Genomic DNA, 19,393 nt, shown 5'->3' with positions numbered 1-19,393 from the left:
ATGAAGGGGGGATTTTGAAGTCAGGCAGTTCCTACTCTATGGCGTTCTTCTATCATGTAAGTGTAGGGTACATTACACTACCAATAAACTGTCATTAAGAACTATCATTAGAATTTTCAGGATTCATGTATTGCTAAATAATAATTTGTATTAGTGTCCTGTAAAAGGCCATTTTCAGATCGCTTATGTCCCAACGAGCTTTTCAACCGACTCCAAAAAAGGAGGAGGTTCTCAATTCGACCCGTATGTTTTTTTTTCTATGTTTGTTACGCGATAACTCCGCCAATTATGAACCAATTTGAACAAATCTTTTTTCGGCGTATAGGTAATACCTCAAGGGTGGTCCTATTTAAATTTAATAATAGAAAAAACAACCCCCAAGGGTGGAAAATTGGGGATGAACTTTTTTATACGCAATATCTCCGCCGATTATAAATCAATTTGAACGATTATTTTTTTGTTGAATAGGTATTATCAAAAGGGTGGTTTCATGCGAATTTGAAGAAAATATTTCACCTCCAAGGGTGGAAAATTGGGGATGAACTTTTTTATACGCAATATTTTTAATTTTTAGTTTTTTTTTGTGTTCACGCATTTGAAGTCGGTTTTATTTTTTTTTAAAGTTAATTATTACACCTACTTATGGACATCACATAGCTGGTGTTGAGAAAAACAAGTACAAATACTTGTTCTTTTTTTTTTTCAACAACGTTAAATTCACCTAAAAAGGTACGTTTTTACTTTAAAGAATAAATATTGAACAGCTAAAATTTTGCCATTTAGCTGCTAAATGATTTACTACCTACCACAGAGCTTCGCGCTCTTATTCCAAGAAAACTACAAGAACGTCTCGGCAACTGTAAACAGACCCTCTTTGTATCTTTGAAATGCTAAATTGTGGCATCACAGAGAATTAGTACTTGTTCAAAGAAGTCCCAAGTACGCAACTTTGAAGACAAATTAAATTCCCCGAGACGCTAATTTCGCTTATCAAAGAAAGCCTAGTCTGATTATGACTGCGTTTGATGTTCACCGGAGTGAGAGGGTAAGAATGCCTTGTGGGCCGATTTTGGTGGCCTTAGATAAATGTATGGGAACTGGGAAAAGTACAGTCGACAGCGTAGATTATACATTTTGTTACATAATAGCATCTTTTACAATCACGTAAGATGCATAAGGTGAAGCATACGCCGTATTCACAAATGATGCTTGCTGCTCCCTATGTGAAGCAGCAAATCGAACGCACAGCGTTGAATAGAGCTCTGTGATTGGTTCGTGTGTGTCACCCTGTGCGTCTACGCGCACTGTAAGACCTCATAGTAATATTTGTGAAGACGGGCGATTTGTGTATCTACATAGACGATACAGATTTGCGATTTACAGACTTGAAACAGTGCCATGTAAATGTGAGTGAATCATCTTCAATGTTTTCAGAAAAGCAAAAAATCGGTTCCCGATTTAAAACACTACTACTTAAATTTTATCATGATGCGTATCATCCCTTATCTACTTGAGAAATGATCGATTTCCCATACAAGCTTTCATCCCCTGCTTTCGCGATATTAAGTAGCCGCGTGCTCTCAATAGGTATTTAGGTAGGTATTAGTGTTTCGAGTTCTTACAATGAAAATGTATAGACGACTCTAAGGCTGAGTTGCACCACCTAAATTTGTCAGTAACTATGACTATAACCGGTGCTTTTTGTATGGAGTTTGACAGATTTTTGACGTTTTTCAAAGTTAAAGTAAGAGGTGCAGTGCAACCCAGCCTAAAAAATGACAACTACCTAGTTAGACACATTATGCAACGCATTCTACAATTATACCCTACTCGACTTTATCATAATTATCATCTTTTGATTCTAAATTCAAATTCAAAGCCCAAATCAAATGCAGTTTTAAAACATGCGCAGTCCTGATCAAATTACGCATAACAAAGTTGTTTGCTCTAAACTGCTCATCCCGTTAGGGGTGGAGTAGGGTGTTAGTCGACATATGTCGCGCGTTTTGCCGGTTTTAATCCACTACGCGAGATTTACATTAGAGAAAGCTATGCTTGGGAACGTTGCTTCGTTCATGTCTTGTTTGATGAGAAGGTTTAGTTTTAGTCCTAAGTGATTGGAATGATTCTGTTATTTGGAAAGTAGTTCTGCAGATTTAATTGATGAACTATGTACGATCTTAAATAAAACTGTAAGTAAATTCACCACCGTGGTTATTTGGGGTAAAACTTGTCTCTCGAGTAGTAATGAAAAGACATAGCTATTAAAGTTTTCATGCATGCCAGATTAAATCTCAATTCATTTTAAAATAATCTATCAAACAGAGAGAGAGTCAAACACAATATTTTGCGCATAAATGCCTTTTCGTTTTTGACAAAATGTATGGAAAATATTTCATATTTAATCTCTTCTCAATCGCAAAATTCCTAATGTTTCAGCGATTTAGAAGTGACAATTTAACAAATAAATAATCCAACAGAAAATTACGTTAATATTTTAATTAGTATACATGTGCTTCAGATCTAAACCAAAATCATATCACACAAAGCGATGTTAGCATTTCGCTAACCGCGCACGCGACGCCAAATGCCCGACTGGCCATTCATTACGCAATCTAGGTATTAGTAGCATTCCAATCGTGCTTGGGATGCCCGCGCTTAGAACACAGCTGAGCTGTGATGTACAGATGTACTCACACTATTAATGTACATATTAATGCTACCTACTAAACCAAGTATCACTTGGGTATCTAATGTGAACGTAGAAATAAATGCTACAGGCTTTACTATACCTAAAGCACGCATCTTTTAGTACGGCAGGACATTATAAACAAGTTTGATTTGAATTGTAACACTTTTTAAAGTTATCAAATTCATTTATTTTAATAAAAGGTGCGACTTTACCCCCCAAAACCTTAAACTATTCATAAAGCTTTCTTTATCTAAGAGAGATAGAGATCAAAGCTTTATGAATTTAAAAATTTACCTAACGTATAAACCGTAAGCGTGATACATCGTACATTTTTATGTCACACTGTATAGAGAAGCAACTACGGCGTAGCGTGCTACGAAATCACGTAGCAAAACTTGTTATTTTTTGCAGTAACATATTATGTTAGTTATTTTCTTATTATACAAGAAAAGTGATACAATAATTAATGTTACAAATTCATATAGGTAACTGCTCGTCAGATACTTAATTATTTAAGTGACAAAAGCAATGGCACTACACTAAATAATATCCACGATTTAACTTTAATAAACATTTAAATTACCGTAACGCTCATCTTTTGCAACTGCAATAATTTCACAGATGAAACTGTGACACGGTCCCCTCGCGAAATAATCCAACCGAGCATAATGCGCTTCGATCGGCGATACCCTCTCAGTTAACACATGAGTTATGACTTATTACGTATCGCCACAAAAGTGTGATTCCCCAACACTCGACATCTAATAGCCCCACGAGATGTCACTGCATTGTCACCTATGCGATTTACGAATGTGTCGACGCGGCCTTACATCGGCTGCGCGAAGAATGACCGCTACCCGTCCCCCTCACTCTACTACATTTCCACAACCATCTCGCTCTAGATATTTATTATAATTTTATGCGGCGTCCACACTATTGTGAATTAAACGGCATCCTTGTTCCTTTTTGTTAAGGGAGGGGCATCGAATGTAATAACACTATCGAGACCCATAATGAATATTAATGTGTTTTTTCTAACGCAAGATTTAATTCGACGATTAAGAGTGTCAGTTGTGTGTAATTACAGTTGTAATGGACAGTTTGGTTTCCGATGGTTTAAGATAAGGGTTATTGTTATGGTAATGATTATTACGATCTTATTACAGATTTAACGCTAGGGAAATTACATAATTTTTGCTAACACTTGGTTAAAATATTGTTTTGAATTTGTTTCTCTCTTACGTCAATAGTAAAAAAGTGTAGTACCCATTGACTACACATTTTTTAATTTACTTTTTCCGTCCATTGGAAGAATATCCTACTTTAAATATCCCATGGCAAAATCTATTCATACAATACTTATTATCAGTAAACGTTTTTAATGATCGTCAAAAAATTGTTACATTTTGGCGACAACAATAAAAAGTCGAAATAAAAATCCGTTGAAATTGTCATTCTGAACCACTCGAGCGTTCATCCCCGTACTTAATAATACACTATTATAGTATTTTAATAATAATAATCCGCGTTATTGTTATTAAAATAAAATCATTATTATCGACGCGAGCGGCCTGAAGTAACACAATGACTTTTGCCATTTGGCTGGCTTTCAAAGACGTCTGTTTAATTATATTGACCCCACGTTTGTTTTCACTGTGGAGCCATATTTCACGGATTTCACTTATCGATGCGTGATTTAAGTGTGACTTTGTTGTAAGTGAAAACAGTAGTATAAGTACTTATGCATAAATAAGTCAATAAGTACCTATGTAAAAATGTTTATTTTTACATTTAGCAAAAGCTAAGTTTTCTTTACTTGAAAAATCACAATTAATTGTAAGCAAACCTCTGGTAACGAAATAAAGAGAAAAAAAAATTACTTTAAGCTTGACAATCCAAATCAGTAGTTTAAAATAATAAGTTTTTATTTTTAGCTATTCACTTACGAAGAAACTATCTATCTTATAATTATAGCGATAATATTAATGTATTTGCTAATACGAGACAACCTCTAAAGTTGTTTAGTAACAAGCTTTAAGACTAGTTAAGTTTGAGACTAGACGGCGCCTATGTTTTAAGTGTAGGTATAATAATATTACTCTTAAGGCCAGTTTCCCAATTTCTTATAAAGCCTCCGACGAACTGTTAGGAGCTTATCTATCAGATATTCTAAAACTTTTGAACTCATAGGTTTCGATTAGAATATCTGGCTGATACTGGTAGATCACCAGTATTCAACAAACTGTTATTTACATCAGAAAATTCTCAGAAACTTTATTGGAAACCTTAACAGTTTAACAACTGTATACTAAAGAGTCTTATAAAACCCACAGTCCGTGTAATTTATTGGCGCCGACATCTAAAAAACCTTCAGATTCGGTTCTAAATAATATTTACGACACTCAAATCGTCCCTCCGCGACAGAGCCGCTACACCCTCCGTGATAAAGTATAAAATAAATCAATAATCAATTTTACGCCAGCCTTCGGACCGAGGTATTTTTGTGAGGATTCTATATTTTATTATTCCTCCGTGAGATCTAGCGGAAAATCGCGTCCGCTCGGCCCGGAGAATCACACCTCGCACTATTCACGGATATAATAGTACCACTCGGAACGTGTTGTTTGTTGCTCTAAATATAGGCATTATTTCTTATAACATAAAATATGTACTTTCTTATAAAATAAATACTTACCATTTAAGATTCGGTAAAATTCTTCTAAAATACTATCATAAAGTTTCTTACCTTACTTAATTGGCATTACTTATCTTCTTCTTTTGATAAATTCTTGTTTTGACAACACATAAAAAAAGTTTTCTTCTTTGGAGAAGAAAACTTTTTTTGATTACTTGGGTAATTGTTTCTCTTCTATACTTTAGGATCTTGTATGCACTTTAGGATTTTCACGCTTTTAGAATTTTCCCATCTGAAACAATAAAAAATTTGTGTAATTATTCTGATTTGCAAATCTAAAATCATCTAAAGGTTTGATTACACGAATCCAATCATATAATAATCGAATTAAATAATAAATTAAAGGCATAATAAAGAGAATACGATTACGAGCATAAATTGGATATTCAATCTTGTATTGGCAAACAATCAACAAGCCTGGCCCTTCACACATTCTGATGAGAACATGCCTAATAAACGGTTGCATATCATCTCACTCTAGCGACCATGAATGGACCAAAGGGCCAAACACCTTAGGCCCACGTTAATATGAACTATTGTACACCCCGAATACGCCCCGCGGGGCGACAAGCAAAGACGTATTGATAAACTGCCTATAAAGTCAATCAAACAAAAGCATTTATGAGCTCCTTACGTTATTGACCCATTTCTTCGACTACACAATAGTTGAATCGTCAATTCAATTTGAATTTGGAATCGTGGGAATCGTTCGAATTAAGTGCGTTTTGACTCGTGCTGTCATCGAATGGGCGGGAAAACTTTTTTTTTTTCAAGACGGGGCGTGTGTTGCCTTTATTCCGATTGTGCGAGAATTTCTTCACTTTTGGAATTATTGTTCTTTGCGATGAATTAATTGTTGAACACTATGGTGTTCTCAATTTACGTGCTTCTATGCTTTTATTGTAATTTCACCCGTATATTGTAGTCAGAAGTATATTTCAAGAGTAATCAACAGAGAATCATTTTAAAAATGAATCACACTCATGTCGTTTTAATTAAGATTAAAAATACCATATGCAAGAATGCACAGCTCAATTCCTTTGCCCACTTTCCATGTCAGCGAACAAACATTCGCCGTTGGAGTCGGCAAACACTTCAATCAAGCATTCGGTTATAATTACGCGCAAAAGTGCGCAAAACAAAAGAATAATCAATGAAACAGCGCGCGGAAGGTTAACAGTTGTCCGCTTGCCGTGCAACAGTGGGGGCTCAGGGTTGATACGAAAAATTTTACAAATTCAACATTCATACCACTTCATAACATTAACCACTCATATTATGAGATTAGACTCAAATATATGAATTTTCACATAGATCCAAGTCTAAGATTCCAAGATTGAATCAAGTATCACCTAAGTTTAATATTATGTGTGGTATTGCATGCCATATTGCTTAATACAATGGCTTGTATTAAGCAATATGGCATGTAAATGAAGCAAAAAAAGTATATAAAAATCTTTCCTCATAAAATATGACATTTGTTTTTCTTTTCGTTTTAATACAATTTTTTTACAATAAAGAAAAGTATCTAACGACATGAGTCATAACATGAAAATTATGTTCCCCAAAAATCAATCAAACTTCTTTTTCATAAAAAACAGGTTAAATTCTGCATTTCGCCCTAAATTCAGCCTCCCTTAACCTACGCTTAGCAACGCAGCCCTAAGGAGTCACCCAAAATATTGACTCCTAAAGTGCCGTCACACAAAGGACCAGCAGGTTGCCTTTTGTCCCGCACTCGACGGTAATGCACCGTTTTTTGCGAGCGGTTCGATGTAAGATTTGAATAAAATCTTATTGTTCAAACGCTTTGAGAATTGCACACTGCAATTAATGGAATAGGTGAAAGTGATTAGACTGTTTGGATGAAAGTGGAATAAATCTTTCCACAGATAAACAAATATATTTTAATTGAAAAGTTTTGAGCAGATAAAAGTTTGTGAAAAGAAAAGTTAATAAAGAAATTCAAAGATTTTAGTACAGTTCTCTGTTGAGTTAATTAAACGCCAAAAAATCTAATTATTAAAACACATAAATCAAAGATAGTCTTCGATAGAAAGAATCTGCCATTTTAAATGAAACGTTCAAATAAAATAATGAGATTTAAACTTAACAAATCTCATAATAAAATTGCATAAAACTTCAGTAATAAAAACAGAATCAATAAAGACCCTCTATTTACGTTCCGTTTTACACAGCGCTTACAAGATAGGTCTCGCGAAATAAAAAAAACGCTCTCTAAGCTTATTGAAAAGTATTCTCGCCCCGCGTTCACGGCGTCTGAGCAAATATAAGATAATTTTGCCGCTTCACCTCACCCGGTATTTAGGGGGCACCTTTCGTACTTTTTACTGTGCCGTTTGACGGCGGGACGTTGTGATGTAATTTATTTTGTATTCAAAACGCGCCGTGTCGAACGGAACGTAACTGATTTGAGGTTGTTGAAACGGTTATTTTGATTTTTTTATTTCTTTGTTCCAATTTGGAGACAATCTCAAGAGTTGTCAAGAGAATGGCTGTCGTTAAATTATTCTGCCAATATCAAACTCGTAAGATTGTAAATTTATTATGGTCTCGTCCGTCTCTATCAACAGCTGAACTGATTAAAACCAACCGGTTAAAATCTTACCTAAACCTAAGTAATAAATATGGTTGTAATATCTAACCGCCTTGGGTTATGGAATGATTGAAAACAATTTTTTGCCTTCTTCTAAAAAACCCTCTCTGTATTTTACTGAAGAGCACATGACACATTATTGGTAAAAGTGTTAAAAGTGGATTCATTATCCAAGATTAGGTATGTGCCACATAATATTTTTTCATAATGATATGCATCTACGTTTAAGTACTCGTATTACCAAACTTGCCAACTTTTTCTGTTTTTTTGAGTCCTCACAAAATTAAATTAAAAATCAAACCCTTTACATCAAAACCGAATTATATTCAAATTAAGTCTAATTCACCGTGAAACTAAAACTGCAAAAAATCTTTTGACTGGAATCGCTCAGACCGCACCCATTGTGCAGTGGACATTGTCTATGTGCAGTAGTAAAGAAATTGAGTTCGTAAACACATACAAACAGATTTTACGGTGGGGTTTCAGGTAATTGAGGCTAGGGAGTCATGGAAACGGGGCAATCGACGTGTGTAATTCGAATGAGGCTCAATGCACAGTGGGACAGGTCGCATTGGTGCGGGCAAAAACGAGTTGGAGATTGGGACCGGATTTTTTCTTATAATCATTGATGCTTTTTATTGCTCTTAATCCTTTTACTACGAATACAGTCAAGTTGAACAGTTAAGCATGGATGACGGCACATTAAGCTAAACATAGTAGCTTCTTATGTAGTTGTAATAGTTGGGATTTTCCACCAAAAATGTATAGGACTGTTATTTATAGGTAAAGTTGTTCAGTTAAAATAAAAGAAGATAACAGCTATTTTTGAGCAACATTAAAAAACTTCTGAATAATTAATAAACCTTGTAAATAAAAAGCAACAAAAAATACAAAAGTGTCTATTTTTGAAGCTTGTGAAAATATAAATCCACCATCTGAATATGAACATAAATTTTCTATTTTTATTTTTTATTTATCATTTGCAAAATCTAAAAACCAAAATGAAATTATTGAAATCCATAGACAAAAATATTCTTTTTTTTTAAACGCACATTAAGCGGTACACAGCCGTGGAAACAAGTCAATTGGCGCGTGTGATCCGCATTAAGGACTGTTTACAGGCGCGTACGCGTACGTAGTGTTTTTACGAACGACCAGCGCAGGCCGTTTCACACATGGCCAGGCAGCGTAGGATTTGAGCAACGTTGTGTATTGCCTTTACATATATTTGTGTTATGATTCGATGAAAATAGCCATATACTTACTCAAGTGCCTTGAAAAGCTTCCAATTGAATAATAAAGATTTAAATAAAAAAATATGATAAAACTTCTGAAAGTGTAATTCCTATTGAAAAAAATTACTGATGAGACCTACTTGTCTAAGTTCACTCAAATCAGCAAGTTTCTCGCTACTTTTAACCAGAGTTACCTACCGTTTGTTTTCATACCTGCAGTGATTACGATGGTATTTATTTACGTTTAACATTTCACTCTTATAAATCTTTATTAATTTATCACAAAGGAATCAAAAATGGTCTAATTACCCATGCTAATCAATTCACAAGCAAATAATACCCTTTAAACAAATTCGTAAACAAACATTTAATTGGCGCGACTCATTGATTCCTCGCCTATAGAAGGACGCTTGTTAAAAATTTCCGTTTCATTTGTATGAAAACTGAATTTACAACAACCCTTTAATATTTTTTATTCCCATAATATTTCACTCCTTCGAGATCTTTTCGTTTGACTTTTAATTGTATTTCTTGTTAAAATTTTCTAATCGAACAAATTTTTCGCATGACTTTTCATTTTTAACTGCGATTTGTTATAAACTTTGATAAAATATTCCAATTTTAGATAACAACCCTTTAACTGAAAATAATACAAATAAGTTCTTTTGCCATCATAATAATTAAAGTTTTTAAACATTTTTATGTTAACAAGTGTTGATACCTACTTGTTTGGCATTTCTGAGAATATAACGAATAATTTCGTGCCTGATTGACCGTGGACCCTAAACCTAGTTCTCGATTTGAATTTTTGAAATCGGAATAGACAAAAAGGTTTTGTTTTTAAAAAAGGTGCGTTCTCGTCGCGCGCTTTCTCGGTCCATCGGGCATGCCGTCAGCTGCCAGTCACCAAGGAGTCCGGACCACCACGCGGCGCGGTATCGGGTTACCATCTATCGTCTTACGTACGGCCTTCCTGCCCTACGTCTAACTTACGCTACGTCCGTTTTGGCGCGCTGTCACATGGCATATGACAGTTGGTACGGCGGACATTTTCGGTTTTCATTCTTTTGTCGATGGGTGGGCGCTATCGGGTGGTTTTTAGATCAGTCGAAGGGCATGATGATTATTATTAAAGGTATCGAACTCATTGACGCTCTAAATCATCACAGTTAAAATAGTTAAAAATCTATGAGAATAATTCATCAACATCGACTTATATTTCTATTTCATCATAACTTTGACTTAATTTTGGGATTAGGTATACAGTCTAGTTAACCAGTGTAATACCATTTTGAATTGCATTTGTTTCTGCTATACCTATTAGAAATATTTCTACTTTCAACGCTATTTTTTTTAAACTAGCCAAAAATCAGTTTGAACCACCTATAGGAAAAACTTGCCTTTAAAAGAAAATACAACACAACATAAAATTCCAAGCGCACGAGCAACGAGCCGCGATCGGATGGGTGTGCACTAGGGCATGAATATCGGAATCTCGGAATCTCGTAATATCGGAATCTCGGACTGCGAGATCCGATATTTCAATTCCGATATTGAGCGACCCAATATCGTAATATCGGAATCAGAAAAAAGTTTTATTTGTGATTTTAAACAAAGCGTTTAAACTCGCCACAACCTGCTACAAAGCCCTAAGTACATGATTGGTAAAGACCAATGATTTTCTCATGTCTCTCACCATCACTTTTTGTTCCACTGCAAATATTTTAATATCTTTACTATTTATGGTTAATTTAACTTGACCTAAATCAATTTTAGCATTTGCCATAGGTACTTGGTCAACAAAGAACGAAATCTCAACTCCCTTTCAAACATTAATTTTACTGGACATGGACCGTCAGTTCTGCGTACTATGTGCCCTGCCCATTGCCACTTCAGCTTGCTAATCCGTCGGGCTATGTCAGCGACCTTAGTTAGTTTACGGAGCTCCTCATTTCTGATTAGATCTCGTAAAGAAACACCAAGCTTATCCCTCTCCATAGCACGTTGTGCCCTATATTCAAAGGCCACGTTTTCGAGCCGTATATCATCACTGGTAACACACACTAATTGAAGACTTTCGTCTTCGTATTCGACGATTTACCTCTTTGTCGAAATTGCATCAGCAGACATACTTACTTGTCAACAATCTCGAGAATCGAGCTCCTAACCGAAACTGGGTAAGGAGCAACATGGACATTCGACATAAGCTTCGTTTTTTCAATATTCATCCGAAGGCCTACCTGTTGGGAAACTCGATTAAGGTCTTCGAGCATTGTGATAAGGTCTTCCAAGGGTTCTGCCTTAGTACGCAAAACAGACGGACGATGAGGCAGCAAGGTTCTGAAGTGGAGGCCACGTACCGGAAAGCACAGCGTAGGACTCATAACCACAAGGTGGACCGACGACCTCATAAGGGTAGCAGGAAGGCGCTGAATGCAGGCCGCCACCAACCGGCCATTGTGAAAATCAGCATCGGAGCCTGTGTTCAGCAGTGGACGTCCTATGGCTGACATGATGATGGTTTTGTGAGTTGTACATCGATAATCAAAAAGGAACAAATTACAAGCATATTCAAGTTTTTTACCACTCTCTACAATTTTTGTAACACGTGATTTGAATGACTCTAAAATTCGTTCCGCCAACACAAAACAGGGTAATATAATGAAGGAGTAAAAAAGTTTGTTTGATGCCTGTGATTTTACAAAAACACTTTAATTATTTGCTAGTCTATATAGTTAGGCTCATTATCAGTAACCATTCATTATCAGGTGATCCGTCTGCTCGTTTGCCTCTTGTCACATAAAAAACCAAATGCAATGGATACCCATAACGTAAAAATGGTTTTAAAATACTTCAATTTTATGAAGTGCTGTTTTGTACCAAATTAAAGATTTTGATTAAAATCATTATTTTATTGTAAACAATCCAGAATTCTTACGAATATAACCAAATATTAACATTATAGCACATGAACTCAATTCCGATATTAATATCGGAATTCCGATATTGAGATCTAATATCGGAATTGAAAACCTTCCGATATTACATGCCCTAGTGTGCACCACACAAGATATACAGATTACAGGCCCTCACAATTACGTAATTGATGTTAATTACTTATACACGTGTTGCTTGTACTTAAACGAGTAAATAAACTTGAGGTTTAATTGAGTATCCATGTTCTGCGTTATGTTTTGTCGTGAGCAAACACTTGTTCTGTATAAAAGTCTCTACCTTTCATTACTTTTTACTAACAATGGGTTAAAATGATATTGTAGGTACTCTGAAGTTTCTGAAAACGTACCTACTATTTTAAGATAACTACTTCAAAGCATTTACTTTTATTTATGCTTTAATGCCAAAATTTGAACATCAGGCGAACTTAATGCCATAAGCATTGTCACTACCCATGTTTTATAGGCATCTAGGTAAATACGTAGTAAATTTGTATTTTATTGAGAAAATTGATCAAACAGAGACCGGCAAATTTCATTTTCATTTTTTTTTCATTTTCAAATTATTTTCAGCTTAAAAACACTACTGTTGTTATCTAAGTTATTCAATTACCACCTTCAATGAAATACCTATAGAAGGACTTAATTTCCTCTTTAAAAATAAAATCTTAAATAAGTATTCATAATAGCTCTTATTATTTTACTAGCCGCCGCCCGTGACTTCATACGCGTGGATCCCGTTTTACCCTCTTAGGAATTGAATTTTGCAAAATGCCGTCTTAGTAACCACATACGTTCTAAAAGGAACCCCCATGCAAAATTTGAGACTCCTAGCACTTGTAGTTTCTGACATTTCGTGATGAGTGAGTGAGTCAGTCAGTCAATTAGTCAGTGACCTTTCGCTTTTTAGAAGATAAATATCACCTACTTCTCAACCAGGTCTCCTCCATCAACCGGGTGCTCCGCAACCTGGCAGCCCAGAAAGAGAAGACCAACAGCCAGCAGCCGTCCTCCGACTGCTCCACGCCGGTGTACGAGCGGCTGCGGCTCCTCGGGGCCCCGGGGGCTGCGCCCTCCTGGCCCCGGGCCCCCTGGCCCGCGCAAATAGACACGCGGACCCCCCCGTACCAGCTGCACAGCTTGAGCCCGGGGCCCCAAGCGATTGGGTGCAATGGGGGGGACATGGCGGGGATGAAGAAAAGTAAGTCGGATTATAGTTGCCATATTGTGATTGATATTTCTGTATACTGTTTTCAGGTATAATTAGAACAAATTAATAAATATCGCGCATCCAAGACTTACTTCAAAATATAAACTGAAATAATAGCTCAGTTAACAAGACATAATTAATTGACCAAGACCTAAAATTTGGCATTAAAGTTAAAAAAAAATACTATCGCAATTGAGATACTTATGTACACCTTATTGCACGCCATATAACAACTTTGAATAATACAAACAAAACCTCGGACAGACAGACAGACATATCGAAACTATAAGGGTTCCTTGTCAGGACTACGGAACCCTAAAAACTCAATTTAGGCGGTCGCGATCCCTACATTATTCCGCTGTGCTATCAGACAATTTGAGTGAATGGTGTTTACATGTATGGTCTTATTTGTTTGGACGATTGCCAGTTTTCAGTGTTGCTGAATGTATTATAAATATCTAGAGTCAGCAGCTAGTATGCGGCCAAGTTGTGACTCTGGTAGAGTCTAACAAAGTTATTTAATTACAAACGTTTTCCAAATACATAGATAAGTACAGACCTTTTTGGGAGCCGTTACAATTTGCAAGCATATCCGCCTGCACATTGTGCGACCAAAATAATCGATAACCGGTCGGCGACCGCCAAATAAAGCTAAAAATCGACCAAAAAGGCTGAAAATCCGCAACAGCCGGTCACACAGTCTGGGAGCAGCACTTTTTTCGGCATTTTGATAGTCGATTTGCGGGATAACCCCCCTCCCTGCGGGGCGGCCACCGCCACCGTCAAAAACATTACTGTGCCCATCCGGTTGGAAGATTTAATTTTCATTTTTATCTCAAACATCCCCCTTTGTAGTGGTCTGTACTCTGTTTCCAATTAGGTGGCTTTGAGCATTTTTCCGAAAGTACCACATAGCTGCAGACTCGCTTGGAGATATGGAATTTTTAATTTCGATCCCGCACAGATTATAAAAGATAAGCGCTCATAAACAAAAGGTAAAAGAAACATCTACAAAGACCCTTTTTGCGTAAACGTTGCGAAGCTATTTGTATACGGATAGGCAAAGTTATGCAAACGAGAATTTTATTAAACTGTAGTACGGACGACGGTGCATAAAGTTGACTGTAGCGTCTTAAAAGTTGTAAATAGGTCTGATTTAACAACAACATTGTGAAGTATGATATGCTGTACTGCCGACTATAGTTTGTTTAAAAAATAAAACATTGACAACACCACTCGATGCATAGGTAGATTAATGAATTACAAAATTAACCTGCATTAATTGGACTGATATTCAATACATTTTCGGAACATTCAGTAATTTAATATTGCACGTAACTACTTTACCAAAAGTATTCGTAGTAAATGCAATTTACGTTACGAAAAACTATTTCGAAAATATGCCCGTAAACCCAAAGTGGTTGGCATCTACCTACAGACTACAGACTTAGCATATCAACCTACCACAAAGTGAACTTTGAACATTATCTCGTTAACTTACGATCCAAAATCAAATGAGCCACCAATCTTGCGGTGACCACGTCACTTGTCACGGTATCATCAGCCGCGACACGGAGCGTGAAAGTGCGAGTACGTAACGCGATACTTACGCGGTCCGCTGTGTCTAACTTTAGTAGATCACTCGATATTCCGTCGAGTCGAAAAGTAACTGCCAATGTATGCTTTTAAAGATTTTGGGAATACGCTAAGCTATCCTAAAATAAGTTTGTGAAAAAAGTTAATTATTTAAGTTGTAATCATAGCGTATGTACTATTTTTAGCTTGTTAATTATTCTGCTATTACACTCCAAAAAAACCTCTTTGTTGAAAACTTATTATTTTCCATTATTTTAACACTGGCCACCTTTACCACTACATACCGTAGGAAAAAAACTAAAGGAGCATTTAAAATTTCAAAGCTGTTCGATTTTTGAAATTAATGATTCAATGTTCGAAGTTTTGTTTCTCTTCATATTCCATTATTATTTTTAATTCAGAGCAAAGGTAAATCAGCGTACAGCCGCACAAAGCCGAAATAATTGGCCAGTAACAAAGTGAGCCCGGAGGCACGCTACTGTTTTGACAGCACTGTAAAGAGGCCGTTCGAACCATACCGCTTTGTGATTTTGATACATTTTCACCTAGAATACCTAGAATCTGAGTAATTACTTAGTCAACATTTGCATCTTAGTAATTTAATACTTAGTAAGTGTCTGTCAACGGATCTGAAAAGCGGATAAACAGATAATCTGTTTCTGTTGCTAACTTGTTGGAAGAATATTGCCAAAATGTCGAAGCGCTGCGCTGGTCTGGTAAAAAGATTATGAGACATGTAAGGGAAAGTCCCTTTTTAGGACGACACTTTATTTTTATTTTTTTTTGTTGACATTGCAAAAAGAAATACTTTAGTCTGATGATGGATAGACTAGGTTATACTAAAATAAAATCAGTCAACAATTCTTGAGCTCTACATTCGTAAAGTACGTAACTCACACAGGTTTTATATTTCGCATTTATAAAATTCTTTACAAATAAAAGTAGGACTGAAATCCAATTGTAACGCTTCAAGAAATCGAACTGAAAACACAATGAACTCTGTGAGATCGCGAAAATATACTGAGAACGCTTAAAAATTCTCCATTGAGGCGCAAACGCTTGGAGGTCAGCCTTAAGGCTCCTTCACGCTAAGACAAACAGGCAAGGTCAAAGAACGACAACTGGATAAATCCATTAAGCCTCTACTAAACTAAATAAAAGGACCCAACCCATGATAAATACAGGGTAAAAGAAACAGCGCGATCGGGAAAGTTAGAAGTGTGAGAGGGAGAGGTAACCGTCTGCCCCGTCTGGTCTCCGAAGATAAGGCAAAGAAAAATGTCGCAGTATATTTTATACGCCGGGTTCCGGATAAATGGTTATTATGGGGTTTGGTAGTAGTAAATTAGTGAGATGTATGGCGCGTTGAATATTTATTCGCCGTGAGTTATCGAGCGCCGCGTAATGAAGTGTAGTGATGTCGTTTGGGGCGGAATGTCTCTACCTTTTGTTTGTTTGGGGTTGCCGTGATAGATACCAGCAGGAAGAGTTCTTAATGTCCCTTCTAAGTGCTATTTATCAGTGTCATACGAGAAAAATACTGATTTACGGTAGCCTAATACCTAATAGATTACGCGCGCATGTCAATTATGGTTATAGTATGTCATTATGCATACTTATTTAAAATCAAAGACGTACAAAGCTTTCCTCAAAAGCTCATGAAAAATCCGACATGAAAACTTTAATTCAAAATCATGCTGGAATAGGTCCTTTCTAGGGCACTATCCCAAATATAGCTTAATAACAAATTAAATTCAAAAACACTTTCAAATTATAAATAAAGTTATCCGAACTAGAGCTCTCTTGACGCGTGAAATATTATGTTTTCATGACGTAATAAACTCAATTATTTTACCAATAAAAGTTTTACTTCTGCTATATGATTTGATCTATTTCAAAAGTATGTACAAATGATAGATAGGTACTACACTAAAATCGATTGCATAGCTATCAAAAGATCAAACATTTTTTTAGAATCTGTTTTATCTAAGATACCATTCATTTAATAGAATGCATAATGACATGTAATAATAATGTTAATACAACACGTTTTATGAAATTTCATTTCAATTCGTCGGCCGTTTGGTGTAGTGGTTCGAAACGGACTACTATTCCGGAGGTAGCGGGTTCGATTCCCGCACAGTACAAACATTTGTGTGAATGAACATATTTGCTTGTATTGGACTGGGTGTTTTCTATGTATAATAAGTATGTATTTACAAAAATAAAAGTATTTAAGTATGTTTATATCCGTTGTCTAGTACCCATAGTACAAGCTTTGCTTAGTTTGGGACTAGAAGCGCAGTGTAAAATGTCCAAGGATATTTATTTATTTATTTATTTATTTTAATTTACATGGGCCTTTTTCTTGGCTTAGGGCTGATTTTTCAATCGTCGGATAACTCTTGTCTGAAGAATAAGTTCATATTCATAATCATTTGGCACATTGACAGTTTCAGTATGGAAAATATGTCAAAACGACAAGTTTATTCCTCAGTTAAAAATCAGCCCTTATACACATCTTATAATCGTTACTCTGAAATAATTGCTTGCTCTACATAACTTCGGGACATCAGATCCTACTGAGAAAAGTGGCGAAAGATTTAAAATGCTTTAATAAAAAGTACCCCTAATAGAAATAAAATAATTGTAATTAATTTAACCTCAGACCTGAACTAATCTAACCACAATTCTGGAATACACCCTGTTTTAACTGGCTCCCCAAGACGCCCACCGAAATAGAAGGGCTGTGCTAGTCTATACCTACACAGATCAAAGGGCCGCTTTGAGCCAGCCGCCGCACATAAACATACAGGGTGTTCGGGATATAGCCCCGAGCGAGCGATCGTCACATCGACGTACATATGTACAGCAACCTTTGAAATTGGGCTTCAAGGGACTGTCTGTGTATTGTAATTAGGATGTATAATTTAAGCGGGAATTCATGGGGAAATGAGACAGTTTTGATGTTTGGCAAACATGTACTAATGTTATTTATGCCTGTGTATGTTTGTCAGTTTACGGTTGCATATACTTACACTTAACTAATTTTGATAGATTTTGGATTGGAGACGGATCAAGGGAATCATTTTCAATCTAGGTTGCAAATAATATGAAAATGGAAGTGCAGTGCAATACTTATCAGATCAAAATACTTACGCTTTGCTGGACACAATAGATAATTAGGTACCTACTTTACACAATCCCTTCAAGACCCTTACCTTAAAAAGAAATAGTTTTATCACAATATAGTAGTAATCTCATTACATTTCACCCTGTATTAATAACTAACTACTTTTAGTGAGCTATTTATAAAGTTTAATTTTGATCCTCTGTCCCTGATGGGACTAATTTTATAACGATAATTTTAGCTACAGGATGTCGGAACAAAATATGTTTATAATGCTATTAGTGATTAGGTACCAACCCTTTATTAATTAATAACTTTCAGATATTATTTTCAGGCTTATTCCACTATTCCCCGTTGACAATCCCCGTCAACGGGGATTAGTGAACTTTTTGTTCACTTATCCCCGTTAACGCCAATTGGAGCTTTTAAATGGGGAATAATGAACTAAAAAGTTCATTAATCTCCGTTATATTATTATTAGGATTTTATTTTGAACGTAAATTGGCGTTAACGGGGAATAGTGGAATAAGCCTATTTTCAGTAGGTATTAAAATATACGGACAGCGAATGGGAATTTCATTCAGTCATTGTTAAATTACAAAATTGTAAGTATTGTAACGAAAACTAATCCTTTATAATACAATATGATTGTGTAATACAAATTACGAGTTGGTAACATTCGTTCTAAATTGAGTACAAAAGTCTACGAGTACAACATAGTACAAACTTCAACTCGAAAAATTATTTATTTCCAAAAATCTTAACTAGTACCACCCATATTTAGAGCAAAGCATTTACGTTTCAATCCCGACACCTCCCCATACTGGCTCCGTACAACCCGGTCCGCCCACAGATCGGCCAAAATTAAACGTACAAATCCCCATCAGCCGAAATTGTACAAACAAGTGATTAGCAACCACTAGCACTAGGGGCTTTTACACGGTTCAATTGTGTATTCTATAAATCTTATAAACGCTTCTAGAACTTTAGATTTCTCTTAGTCATCCGGGGGTAGATGAAGAAAAGTGATTTTAAACTTTAATAAGTCGTGAGTGCGATTTACACATTTAAAAAGAGTCACGTACATAAGTAATGTTTCAAACGATCAAAATAATGATTTAATTTATTAGATCCACCCAAGGTTTCGTTTAGGCTTCAGTAAAGATTAGTGAGATTTTTCTTCATCTTTCTTCTTTTTTTGGTGCAAAGCAAGAAATCTGGAGGTCTTGAAAAGACTGAACACTTTAAAAGACCGGTCGTTGTG

The 19,393-nt window shown here is 35.9% G+C and overlaps 1 protein-coding gene across 1 annotated transcript in view; it reads left to right on the top strand.

Annotated features, from left to right (window-relative positions):
* The window catches only part of LOC135081338 (paired box protein Pax-6-like), a 60,089-nt gene that overhangs the window by 12,498 nt on the left and 28,198 nt on the right, over positions 1–19,393 (top strand). The window contains exon 5 of the mRNA XM_063976056.1: positions 13,133–13,394. Within this exon, the coding sequence (XP_063832126.1) occupies positions 13,133–13,394 (262 nt within the window). The remainder of the gene's footprint in view (positions 1–13,132; positions 13,395–19,393) is intronic.

This window comes from Ostrinia nubilalis, chromosome 19 (assembly GCF_963855985.1).
Source record: "Ostrinia nubilalis chromosome 19, ilOstNubi1.1, whole genome shotgun sequence".
Lineage (NCBI taxonomy): Eukaryota > Metazoa > Arthropoda > Insecta > Lepidoptera > Crambidae > Ostrinia > Ostrinia nubilalis.
The sequence above is the reverse complement of the archived record's forward strand: the minus strand, read 5'-3'. Positions and strand labels throughout refer to the sequence as shown.